This window comes from Meriones unguiculatus, chromosome 10, assembly GCF_030254825.1.
Source record: "Meriones unguiculatus strain TT.TT164.6M chromosome 10, Bangor_MerUng_6.1, whole genome shotgun sequence".
NCBI lineage: Eukaryota > Metazoa > Chordata > Mammalia > Rodentia > Muridae > Meriones > Meriones unguiculatus.
Window position 1 is genome coordinate 112,369,716 of NC_083358.1, and position 13,664 is coordinate 112,383,379.

A 13,664-nucleotide genomic window follows, 5' to 3' on the forward strand; every position below is an offset into this window, starting at 1 on the left:
TCATTTTTTCTATCATCCCTCCCCATAGCACAGAAGTACTACAAACTGCAGAACATTCTTTGTTGGCTTTATAGGGTAGGAATCCCAAATTAAACACCTAGGTACCTAATCCTACACATCCTTAATCCTAGCAGCTAAGAGGCAGTGCTGATAGGATTGTTCAACATCTGGACCCAGCCTGGTTTGCAATAGGAAGGTTCTGGCTGGACAAGGCAAAACCCTGTTTCAAACACACACACACACACACACACACACACACACACACACGTACCCTCACGTAAAAATCCATAGGAAATGGAAATAGCCAATGGAAATTAGGGGAGTTCTAGAAAGGATATATTAAAATGGTAGAAAGCTCACACCACCATGACTGAGCAGTAAGTTGCTGTGCAAGAACACAAAATCACTGGTGCTAGATCTTAAAAGTTTTCAACTGAAACTAGAAAGAATTTATGATAAATTACACACACACACTCAGGAGGTGGGGAGAGAGACTACAGTAACAACTGGTTGTGCCGGTTAATTTTTATGTCAACTTGACACAAGCTGGAACCAACTGAGAAGTGGTAATCTCAATTGATAATTTCCTGTGGACAAGCCTGGGAGCATCTTCTTGACTGGTGACTGATGTGGGAGGTCTCAGCTCACTCTGTAATGCAACCCTGAGCTGATGGTCCTGAGTGTTACAAGAAAGCAGCCTGAGACTGAGCAAGCCCTGGGAAGCAAAGTAGTAAACAGCACTCCTCCATGGCCTCTTCCTCAGTGCCTACCTCGAGTTCCTGTCCTGACTTCTCTCAGTAACAGAGTATGACCTGAGAGTTGTAACTTGAAATAGACCTTTTTCTCCCCAAGTTGTTTTGGTCATGATGTTTTATCACAGCAATAAAAACCCTAACTAAAACACTGATAAAATTTAACATTGAGGGCAAAGTTTGGTTCTAGAACCAATAGTTTGAGGCTTCTTCAAATTTATTACCCATTAATTCAAATATTTATTGAGGGTCTACTGTGAGCCAGACACTACTATGGTGTGTGGGTTGTGTCAGTGAACCATAGATCTTTGCTCTGTGAAACTTTTTAAAGTGCGAGAGCAAAGCAAGAATACAGAAAATAAGTATGCCAGAAGAAAACTGTTATGGGGGGAGGAGCAAAGAGATCAAGCCAGGTGTGGTGGCACACACCTTTAGTCCTAGCACTTGGGAAGCAGAAGCAGGCAGATCTTTTCAGTTTGAGGATACTTCAGGCTAACCAGAGCTACACTGTGAAACTCTATCTCAAACAAAAGGATTATTAGTGTGGGATATGCAGCAGGGTTTTGCACAGATAATACAAGTAAGCCTCACTGAAAAAAATAATCATCAAAGAAGTAGAAAGTTAAGATTGTTAACCAGCCAAGCACGGTGACACTTGTCTTTAATCCCAGCACTTAGAAAACAGAGGCAGGTGGATCTCTGATTTTGAGACCAGCCTGGTCTGCAAAGTGAATCCCAGGACAGCCAGGACTACATGAAGAAACCCTGTCTCAAAAAAAACAAATAATACTAATAACAAGACTGTTAATGAAGCTAATGTCTAGGGATAAGGACCATCTGATTCAGAAGCAACAGACAATGCAAAGCTAAAAGTGTCTGCTATTTTCAACAGCAAGGCAGCTACTATAGGTGAATGGGGCAGTATACATTCCAAGGATTGAATGTTAATGGGGTCACGTGATACAGGGTTACCTATACCAATCTGTGGGCTTTTTCTTTTGAGGAAAAGAGAAGTGACTTAGCAGTGTTTTGATTGAAAGAATAACTAGATATGACATGTTTTAAAAATAAGCCTTAGGCAGTGGAGCACACCTATAATCCAGCACTTTGGAGGCTGGAACAGCCTCCAAAACAAGAATTTGAGGTTGAGGTTAATTTGGATTAGCTACATGTCTCAAATGAAAAAAGAAAAAAAATTTAAGACATGGTCTTATGCACCCCAGAATAGCCTAGAACTATGTAGGTGAAGACTTTGAAGTTCTATTCCTCCTGCCTCCACCTCCAAAGTGCTGAGATTACAAGCATGTGCTACCACATTTGGTTTAAAGAGAGAAAATCCTACAGAACTGTATAGTAGACATCTCTGGTTCAGTGACAACTACAGAAAAAAAAGATAACGTATTCTCCACAGTGGAGCATTAGAGGTGACGGTGAGGCAGGCAAGTGTTTTGAAAGCTACTCATACTTCTTTCCCAACAAAGTACGTAGCAACCTAGGACCCCCACCTGCCTTAGCTACAAACACACATAAACACACACACACACAAACACCTTCAAACAAAGCAGTAACCCAACATATAGCTCCCTAGCAACCCTTACTAATTCTTTTGTGGTCAAAAGTGTGTCCTGAAACTAGGGCCAATAGCTGAACCAACCTGGTGCTGAGGCATGTGCAGGAAGGCATACTCTGTCTTACCACATTTGCCATCTTATGCCTATGAGTGATTGCTGATGTATATGGTTAAAACTAGATGCCCCATGGAAAAGAACATACACAATGAGCAAAGGCTTCTATATCCCATACTGTCAATTAAAACAAGAAACCTCAACTCTCTCCTCTCTCTGTCTCATACACACACACAAAACCAACTGCTTTTCTTCCTGAACCCATAAAAAGCAAGCCCCAAACAGTAACCAGACCCTCTTGAGCTACATGCTTAGGACCTACAGCTCCTTGTAGTACATCTAATTCGTGCTTTTACTTTGCCTCTGAATAAGATCTCTTAACTACTTTGTTCTTGTACACTTTTTCTATTCTTTGAACAAACTGTCAAAAACCTGGAATAATTGGTGCTCAAGAGTGACTCCCAGTAACATATTTGTGACCCCCCCCACCAAAAAGTGAGAGAATAAATCCTCTCCTGTCTCATGGATGCAAATTTCCCTCCCACACACTCCAGTTTCTTTCCAATTTGATGCCCATGGCTGTGCATGCTAGCTGGCTGAACTAACCAATTTAGTCAGAAAGCCTTCACACTTCAGCTTCCCCACTTGTCTGGCTGATGAGGAACAAGTAGCTGTGGCTAAATGCCCTCTGTAAGCTGTCTCACTAGGACAGTAAGCAAAGGAGGAAGGAGTGGGTGTGACAGGAGCCTTCCTCCTCAGGGCTTAAAACAAACTCACAGTCAAGCAAATAACTTCAGTATGAGTTTGAGGCAGAATAGAAGTGAAATAAGGTAGTCTCTTGCCTCTTTCCAATATTACATTTGTTCTCTGCAGTGAAGCCAAAATTTGTTATCACTTGGATTTTTTTTTTTTTTTTTTTTTATTTTTTTTGAGAAGGGTCTCACTGTATAACTCTAGCTGTTCTGGAACACACAGAAATCCTCCTGCCTCTGCCTTCTGAACGCTGGGATTAAAGGTGAGTACCGCCACACCAGCCTACCACTTGGATTATTTAAAATTAATTTATTTGTATGCCTATGTATGTAGAAATCAGAAGACAGTTTTTCCAGGAGTCTATTCTTTCCTTTCACCTTGTTTTTAAAACAGAGTCTCTCTGCTGCTACACCATGAACTTGAGCTTCTGGTCAATTCTCCTGTCTCTACCTCCCATCGCCACAGGAATACTGAAGCTGGGATTACAGACTCAACAAACTTGTCACCTCATCTGGGTTTTGGGGGGTTTGTGTGTGTTGTGGGATTCTAACCCAGGTTATCAGGGTTGCGTAAAAGCAGCTTACCCACTGACCTGTCTTTCCAGCTCTGCCACTTAGATTTAAAACCTTTCCTGTCTTCTTTCCTTTCGATTTTTTTTCTTTCTCTTTTCCCCTTTTCCCTTTTTCTTCTCACCTTTTCTTTGACCTCATTTGTGTTTGGGTTACAGAGTGTAGCATCCTTATAGGGGCTGACCAAGGTAGTAGAGAGCTTTGGTTGTTGCTCTCACAGCGTCCTGCTAGGTCCTTCTATTCTTGGAACTCAATAACTGAAAATAAAAACTTCTTATCTGCCTTTAGCTTTTCTTAAATAAAGAACATGCTTATATGCAGAGGCAAGCAGAAAATTCAAAGAAACACAAATCCATATGTCAGTGAGGCTATTGTCTGCACAGTTTTAGCCATAGACAGACTCTCCTCCAACCCTCATTCAGGCAGTAAACCAGCATATGTGTCAGCACCTTTCTTAAGCTCTTTGGGTAACAATGTTTGGATTCTGGAAATAATTAAAAGGTAGAACACACAGGGTTTCCTGATGACCTATGAGAAAAGGAAGTTAAAATAATAATAATAATAATGTGCTCAGGATTCTGAGGATCAGAAGTGGTTCTGTGCTGAAAGCCTCCTCCTTGAGAACTAGCTTTCATAGTACCAGAAGGTGCCATGCAAGCTTCCAAAGGAAGAAAGCAACTGACAGTCCTACCTAGCTATGATACCTCCATACCACAACAATGACCAGGATGGCATGCATACCTTGGCGGTAACCAACAGCTTTCTAATTGTACTTCAGGTCCTCTCAACATGAGGGAAATCATGCTGAGCACTGGAAACCTAGACACCTAGGCCTACTGAAGCCACGGATCTTGGAGGAGAACCAATATCCACCACCTTACTAAACCAGCATAATCTCTAACTATATTCTAAAATTTTATCCTTCTATCCACAGGTAAGTGTAGTTCTTGCTGCTCATCAAGGAAATGTCTTTATAACAGGTGGACATCAATCCAGAAAACCACACCTTAAAAATGAAGAGTTGTGAAGCTCAGTCACAACAACTGATCCATAACTGCACCCAAGGTATAGGGATTGCTGTAGAAGAGGAGGCACAAAGATTCTATGTACCAGAGGAACAGGAAGTTGCTGTGAAACTGTGTCTCCTAGAAATGTCAGGGAAGCTACATCCATGAATTTTTACTGAGAAACGGGAAAGCTCACAAGGCCTCAACCCCAGACAAAGAGCTGCAGGCAACTAAAGAATGCAAAGAACAGGAGCAACAGTATTCCTCAGGGAAGAGCACACCAGCTGCTTACCAGTACCAAATGGTCAGCTCTGAAAACATATGTATGGCCTGGAGAGATGGCTCAGTGGTTAAGAGCTCTGTCTGCTTTTCCAAGGATCATGAGTTCAATTCCTGGTGACCACATGGTGGTTCACAACCATCTATGCTGTAAACTGATTCCCTCTTCTGGCAGATGTAAATGCAGATAGAACACTCATATACATAAAATAAATAAATCTTTAAAAAATTTTGTTAAAAAATATATGTACAAGTAACAATGTACAGACTGAACAGGTTGTGTTTATACATTTAAGAATATATAAACACATATAAATAATAACAAATAAGGGGAAGGAGGCCATAAATTTGAAGGAGGAGAGGTACATGAGAGGGGTTAGAAGGAGGAAAAGGGAGGGGGAAATGATATAATCTCAAAAATATAAACGTGTGAAAATTTTTAAAATAATAAAAAGACATTTCCAAGAACTGAAGAAAAACAAAACAACAACAATATGGAATTCTCATCAACTGTAACAGGAATGCCTGTGGGGGCAGGCAGTTTGAGAAGAATGATGCATAAAGTAGTTAACTTCAAACTGTCTGTTAGACATATAAAATGATGATGAAGCCAGGCACGGTGGCACACAGCTTTAATCTCAGCACTCGAAGCAGCAGATAATCTCTGTGAGTTCTAGGCCTGGTCTACTAAGTGAGTCCAGGACACCCACGGCTACACAGAGAAACCCTGTCTCAAAAAAAAAAAAAGAGAGAGAGAAAAGATGGTGATGATGGATAGGAAGTTGGGTATTCCAATGTGAAGTTTGTGGGAAGCCTAGGAAAGAAATTTGGACATCACTGACATATAAATAGCAACCAGCCATAAGATGTACAGAGAATATCCAGAGAGTGGAAACTAAGAAGAGTGAAATTCCACATACTGAGTGCTGGGTGTAAAAGATCAAAAGTAAAAAGACTGCTGAAGACTATCCCCCTAAATGTCAAGGAAATGCAGGTTGGTCAGCCTACTTATGGGCACATACAATGAAGCAGAGCGCATCTTTCCACGCTCCTCTATAGACTTTCAGCCCACTTTTATAATCATCTATCCAGCACAAAGGCTGCACAGAAGCAACTGTTTGGGCCTTATAGTAATTTCTTTTTCTCTATAGCTTATGTCTCCTGCAACTCTAAATATTAGCTTACGTACTCTAATGTAACAGTATCATAGAAAGTAAAGTTTTTAGAGGATCCTATCCTTCGACTATTTTTAGATTCAAGGGAAAAATGGGAGTGGCATCCATACTCTAAGTGTTCAGAAATTTTAGCATGTCAAAATTAGAAGTGATCTCAGCAAATAGAACTAAAGCAGACCATTTATAGTTTTTGTTATCATTAGTTATTATTATTATTATCATCATCATTAATTAGTTAGTTATTATTGGTCTCACTATGTAGCCCTGGCTGGCCTAGAGCTTGCCAAGTAAACCAGGTCGGCCTGGAACTTATCCTGTTGGAAAATTAAAGGTGTGAGTCACCACGCCCCCTCCGCCTCTTTGTAAAAGTGAAGCCAAAAAAAAAAAAAAAAAAAAAAAAGATAGTATGTTTTCGTTGTCAGTCCACTCAGTGCTCTGTGGAGAGGAGTGACGAAAATAAACAGCGTTTTCTCCGATGCCCTGTCCTGGGCGTGCAAGGTGTGGTAGCGAGCAGCATCCTACTGATCCCCGGGGCTCAGCGGAGCTGCAGCCGGGCCACTCTGGCGCGCCGCGGGCAGCCCCAAAGGGCCCAGCTGCGCCTGCGCGGGGTCCTTCCTCCGTCTGTCCGCGCCGGGGTCATGGCGGCCGCCGTGGCTCTCCGTGGTCGGGCGCTGCTGTGGGCAGGAGCTGCTTTACCGCGTCAAGGAGGCGTCGGGGAGCTACTGCGGGCGCAAATTGAAGGGAGCACCGCGGGACGCGACTTCAGCCTCTCTCATCACCGGGTGAGCGCCGGCTGGGCCTTGGGGTCTTTACACCGTGGGCCGGGAGGGCTTGTTCAGGCCTAGTAGAGGCCGGGAAAGGCCGCGCCGTGGGGATGCGGGTGACTGGCGGGGTGACTGGGTGTTCTCTGCGGACACTCGCTCACCCCAGCCTCCCCGGCCGGCAGAACACGGTTATCGTGGAGCGCTGGTGGAAGGTGCCGCTAGCCGGGGAGGGACGGAAGCCGCGCCTGCACCGGCGACACCGCGTGTATAAGCTGGTGGAGGACACGAAACACCGGCCCAAGGAGAACCTGGAGCTCATCCTCACGCAGTCTGTGGACGGTAAGGCTTGGACCCAGAGGCTAACCCCCTGGGCTGCACCTGTATGGAAGTCAAGGAAAGAAAGTACCGTGACTTGAGATACTCGCCTCCAGCACGGAAAATTAAAACGTGTGTTCAATACTGTTAATGTGAAAAGAAAGGCCTAAAAGTTTGTACCACAAACATCCTTTGATTGAACAACTCAGTCTACTCCAGTTAAACTAGACTAGTGGCGTGTAGTTTAAATGTCCGCGGATCTGCCTATTTCCTCCTCCTTAGTGCTAAGGTTAGAGACCACATCCAAATTCAGGTCCTCTGCACAGCTGACACTTTAATGACTGAGCCTTATAACCTGCCCCCGTGAATTGACATTTTTCTAAGGAAGAATTAAAAACTGAGAAAGTAAGAACTGTCTCATTTTTACGCCCCACCCCACACTTTGAAAATGCAGAAGATGGACACCAAAGCCTATGATTGCTACGGCAAGGCCTTTACCACTGGACTGTAACCCACACTGATCATCTTTTCCGTAGAGACTCCTGCAGCGTTTTCATCTGCCATATTTGTCTTCATTGGCAGAAATTGGAGTCCGGGGTGATCTGGTTTCAGTGACGAAATCCGTGGGTCGTAATAAGCTCCTTTCTCAGGGACTGGCTGTGTATGCATCCCCTGAAAATAAGAAGTTATTTGAAGAGGAGAAATTGGTAAGCTCAAAGCACCAAAGGGTTTGGAGGAATACTTTAAAGTTCCTGCTAGGAATTCCTTTCCTTTTGTTATTTAATTCAGAGATGAAGTAAGAACAAGAACCCAGAAGCCCAGCTTTTTGCCATCCTAGTTGGACTGTTATTAGTGTGGCTCATTTCTTCTACATAGTTTTATCTTTTTTAGCTGAGACAAGAAGGAAAACTGGAGAAGATCCAGACGAAGGTTGGAGAGATGGTAAGAAGTTTTTAACTGGTCCCTTATGGAGGTCACCAATCTCCTCCTGAGAGTCTCCCTGATATCCTTCAAGTGTGCTTAATGTTACACACAGGATGAGGAAAAGTAATATTGTGACTGTTGTTCCCTGTAGTTGGTATGGGGTCCTCCGAAAATGCTTTGTTTAGTACAGTGTCCTGGAACTTGCTCTGTAGACCAGGCTACCCTTGAACTCAGAGATCTGCCTATCTCTGCCTCTGGAGTGCTGGGACTAAAGGCATGCCGTCACCACTGCCCAGCTGCTTTTTTACTTCAAGAAAATGTGCCAAATTTTTAATTAGTTCATTTCTTACATGTGAGACAGTTATATCCTTGGAGGTTTGTTTTTTTGTTGTTGTTTTGCTTTTGTTTGTTTTTGCCAAAAGTGCTTTTGCTTTTGAGGGAGTCCCAAGTCTGGGAATCAGGATCTGTGGGAAAATGTAAGGTGAGGACTCTGCCTTTTAGGAATATTTACAGACAAGTTGAAGAGAATGTAGACACATGAGAAGGTAATCAGCAAAGTAAAGGCAGCAAAGCAGAAGTTCCCTGGTGGCTATGGAGTTAACTGGGGGGAAGGGAGAATTTTTTTCATATATTATTAAATTAGACCTTTTGAAATTGGTAGGTTTGGGGCAATCTAGGAAGTATAAATAAACATTTAAGGTATGTTTTGAGGTGGGGATATATAGTTCAAGCTGGCCTTGAACTCCATATGTAGCCAAGGCCAGTACTGACGTTCTACCCTTATCTACCCTTCAGGTGATGGGATTGTAGATGTGTAACTCGAAGGCCAGTTATACATGCTGGGGATCAAACCCAGGCCTCATATATGTTAGGCACTCATCCACCAACAGCTGTAGGGCATGTTTTGACAATGAAGATGGTCTAGTCTACCTAAGGTAAAGGTTTATATAGTGTAATATTAGAAAGTATTACAACTGGGGCGATTGTGGCTATGGAGGCCTTTAGTCCCAGCATCAGGAGGCAGAGGCAAGTGGATTTCTGTGAGTTCCAGGACAGCCTGGTCTACAAAGAGAGTTCTAGGTCAGCCAGGGCTACACAGAGAAACCCTGTCTGGAAAAACCAAAGAAAAAGAAAAAATATACAGCTGAAAAGAGGGTTGGGTGTCAAAATGTAAAAAAATAATATCTTGAATCTTTAAGTAATTTATACTTCATTTTATAAGCAGGAAAGAACTAATGACAAAATATGAGTAGAACTGAAGTGCCAGAAATGTGAGGTTAAAAGTCTATTGAAAGTAATTTCATCCTGAGATATACCAGGGACTTTCATAGATGAGCCTAAGTTTATGAATTTGGGGCAGGGCATATGTGCAGTCCAGAGGACAGTTTGCATGAGTCAGTCTCTTTCCTCCATGTGAGTCCTAGAGTCAAACTGCTCATCATGGTTGGTAGCAGGTACCTTTACCTACTGAGCCATCTTGCCAGCCCTAATCCTGAGTTTAATATAGACTTTCTTTTTGCCTAGCAACACCAAGAGTAAATGAAATCCCCTATGAAGTCTTGAAAAATACCTTCTTACATATCAGAGTTGAGGGCGAAAATAGAACGTTCCGATTTTTCCCAATAATGTTTGGTTTTCACCTATTTTAGCTGCAGGGCAGAGATTATGCCCTTTTCCTGAACTCCTAGACTCTGTATGACTCTGACTCCTACTGACCCAACCCTTCATAATTGTTTTCAGACAGTGAAATTTCTGAGAAATTGTCATCTAGAAGTGGGAATGAAGAACAATGTCAAATGGGAACTAAACCCTGAAATCGTTGCCCGCCATTTCTTCAAGAATGTGAGTGTTTCCAAACAATAGTATTCCCTTTAGGAAGGAGCCACCTGTGTGTAGGAGACCTAGGATTGAACCTTTTTTTTAATAAAATGGTTTTACCACCTGGAGTTGGGAGTTAGTTTTGGTTGGTTTGCGGGAGGAACCTGGAAATGTGGCTCAGAACCAAAAATAAAGACATGGGAAAGGGCAGCTGCATTTATTTTTTATCTCTAGCTCAGAAGAACCTGGGAATATGTAGCTTATTGGGGAATTGCTACTTTGGTGGATGAAGTAGTATTGGTCTCAAGACCTGTTCTATTTGTAAATTCACCACTCTTGCTGAGAAACGAAGACTTAGCCTCTCTGCTTTCATATCAGGCATCTGTGCCCTCCCCTGGGGTCAGCCAGAAATCACTTCCCCAGATGTATTCAGTCCTGTGTAGGAAAATCTAACCTGGAGTGTCTTTATGAGGTTGCCCAAAGGCTGGAATTGAAGGGTTTATCTGGTGGTTGGTTGTTTTTCAGCTTGGTGTTGTGGTTGCCCCGCATGCTCTGAAGTTACCAGAGGAACCTATCACTCGGTGGGGCGAGTACTGGTGTGATGTGACTGTGAGTGTTTCCAGGATTTTCTTTTGATTGGGAGAAGAATCAACATGAAGAGCTGGATTGGGTGGTGGTGTTGGTTCTGTACAGCTGATCTGTCTATTCCTGTTTTTAACGTGTGTTCAGGTGAATGGAATCGACACTGTGAGAGTTCCCATGTCTGTAGTGCTCTTTCAGAAGCCCAAGACTAAAAGATATAAGCACTGGTTAGCCCAGCAAGCTGCCAAGAACATGGACCCCACCAGCTCCCAGACAGTCTGAATGTTCTCTGCCCCCAAGTCCATAAAACAGAGTCAGAAGAGCATTGGAGTATAATGGGCCAGTGTGTGAAACTGTCCCATCTCTGAGCAAGATGGATCGTGGAGAGCATGTGTACTCAGGCTGAACTGTACATACATGTAAGGTTCTCCATGTTTGTCATCTCTGCCCTCAGTGCTCATCACACCCAACTGTATTGCAACATTCTGCGAGCAGGAGCTTTTATAAGCTGAATATCAGTGACTGGCAGTCTTCTTAGCCGTCTCTTCTGTTGGAAAGTGCATGGGAACAAGTGAAGGGGCCTAGTCATTGTTCTGACAGTTGCTTTCGTCTCATCCAGATTGTGTCTCATGCAGAAATAAAGGACTTCAGTTGATTTTTGAGCAGGTTACCAAGTAAGGTGTCTTGAGCCATGGAGTCTGGTACAAAGAAGGAAATGACAACCATTCTGAGTCCTACAGTTGCCATGAGCAGGCTACTCTGCATATAGCCAATATATCTGCTCTTAAAACTTTCTCTTTCTCCATGTGAGTGACACATGGATTCCACCAAGATCTGAATAAGGCCTAAGGATGATTGACAGAGAAAGTGAAGCTGGGGTTTAAAAAGTTTAAAAGGAGTTCTTAACCAGCTGCTGACATTCCATAAATAAACCTTGATTTTTCCAGACTGAGAATAAGCAGGAGATGATGATTCAAGACTAGATGTTGTAGGCTGGGCATGGTGGTAGACACCTTTAATCCCAGCATTCAGGAAGAGAGCCACTGTGGACTAGCTGGACCACAAGCTGTAAGCCTCCCTAATAAATCCTCTTTATGTGCAGTTCTGTTCTTCTAGAGCAACAGTTTTCAACCCTGGGGGGTCATATTAGTATCCTGCATATCAAATATTTACATTATGATTCATAACAGTAGCAAAATTAAAATTATGAAATAGCAACAAAATAATTTGTGGGTGGAGATCACCACAACATGGGGAACTATTTTAAAGGGTCACAGCATTAGGGAGGCTGAGGAACACTCCTAGAGAACCCTGACTAATAGGATACTTTTCTAGAGACCTGAGTTTGGTTCTCACCACCTACATTAAATAGCTCATAACCACCTAAGACTCTACCTCCAGGGAGTTCTCACCAGTGCCCTTATCTCTGGGCACCCACACATTGTTCATACACACAATTAATTTAAAAAAAACTTTTATAAGACTCATTAATGAACACTACAGGCATGTGCCACTGAGCCCAGTTACCCATACACGTTTTTTTAAAAGTACTTATTCTTATTTTGACCAGTTTCTAGTCTATATTAACCATTGAAACAGTGAAGTTTCTCTGGCCAAAGCCTTGAGCTGCACTAGATTAAAGGCTTAAACCTAAGTGTGAAAATAATAACAGCCCTAAACAAGGTATTTTTGTCACCTCCTCCAAGACTAGGGCACATCAAGGAATAGGGAGGAGAGCAATTATAAGATTCCAGGTGGGTGGGTGGGAAGAGTGCTGGAAATGATACATTCTGGACATAACAGCCATTGTCATGAATAGCAATTATGACATGCATAAAAAGACAGGCATGGTGGCGCACACATTTAACCCCAGCACTTGGGGCAGAGGCAGGTGATCTCTGAGTTTGGAGCCAGCCTGGTCTCTGTAACCATTTGTAAGCCAGCCAGAGCTATGCTGTGAGATCATGTCTCAAGAGAACAAAGAAGATAAAAGGGTCTGGAGAGATGGCTCAGCAGTTAAGGGTACTACTGTTCATGTAGAGGATTGGCGTCTCTGGCCTTCCAGGCACTGAACACAAGTAGACACGTGCAGCAAATACCTATACGGGTAAAAATAGCATTTAAAAAAAAATAGGCCCGGAAAGATGGCTCAGTAGTTAGAGTACTTGTTGCTCCAGTAGAGGACCCAGGTTCGATTCCCAGCAACCACATAGCTGCTCACAATCATCCATAACTTAAACTCCAGGAATCTGATGCCTTTTTCTGATCTCTGGTCACAAATGAATATGGTATGGATACATACGTGTAAGCAAAATAATCATACATAAAATATTTTGTTAAAATACACTTCCATGGTCTTTGGGTTTTTGTTTTGTATGTTTGTTTGCTTGCTTTTTGGCCTTTCAAGAAAGGGTTTCTTTGTGTAGCCCTGGCTGTCCTGGAACTCACTTTGTAAACCAGGCTGTCCTCAAACTCAGAGATCTCCATGCCTCTGCCTCTAGAGTGCTGGGACTAGATGGATGTACCACCATGCCTCACTCCATGGTAGTTTTCTTGAAAATTAAAGATGAGAGACAGGGCTGGAAAAATGGCCCAGAGGTTGCTCTTCCAGAGGTCCTGAGTTCAGTTCCCAGCAACCACATGGTGGCTCACAACCATCTATAAAATCTGGTGTCCCCTTCTGGCGTGTAGGTGTACATGCAAACACAACATTATATACATGATAAACAAATCTTTAAAAAAAAATAAAAGATGAGTGACAGATGATTAGTTGGGAAAAAGGGACCAAAAATAGTGAGAGGGAGACAAGATGGTAACGGGGGGTGGTGGTGTTGGGATTTAAATATCATTTCATGGTATCCATGTGTAAAATTGCCCAAAAGTTAAAATTAAAAACAGGTTTTCCAGTGATTTCGCCAGAGGGCATCTGAGTGCGGGAACTAATGCATAGTTAGAGAGCAAACGGCGACCCAGAAATGCTGATGAGAGTGGGGCATAGGCTCAGCAAGTTAATCACTCCCCCATTTTGGAAAAGCTCATCAGAGTAATGGAGGGAAGAGAACTGTTTCCATTCTGCTTCCCACCTGCTTGAGCTGAGGCGT

The 13,664-nt window shown here is 42.9% G+C and overlaps 2 protein-coding genes across 2 annotated transcripts in view; both read left to right on the forward strand.

Annotated features, from left to right (window-relative positions):
* Positions 1 to 5,202, forward strand: part of Tdrkh (tudor and KH domain containing) — a 29,111-nt gene extending 23,909 nt beyond the window's left edge. The window contains exon 14 of the mRNA XM_060393144.1: positions 4,680 to 5,202. The gene's annotated coding sequence lies outside the window, so the exon portion shown is untranslated. The remainder of the gene's footprint in view (positions 1 to 4,679) is intronic.
* Positions 5,203 to 6,758: 1,556 nt separating this feature from the next.
* Positions 6,759 to 12,909, forward strand: Mrpl9 (mitochondrial ribosomal protein L9). Its single transcript, XM_021663422.2, has 7 exons — positions 6,759 to 6,942; positions 7,107 to 7,263; positions 7,822 to 7,946; positions 8,131 to 8,181; positions 9,904 to 10,005; positions 10,507 to 10,590; positions 10,711 to 12,909. The coding sequence occupies exons 1-7, from the start codon at positions 6,799 to 6,801 to the stop codon at positions 10,843 to 10,845; spliced, it is 798 nt and encodes a 265-aa protein (XP_021519097.1). The 5' UTR covers positions 6,759 to 6,798; the 3' UTR covers positions 10,846 to 12,909.
* The last annotated feature ends 755 nt before the right edge of the window (positions 12,910 to 13,664 follow it).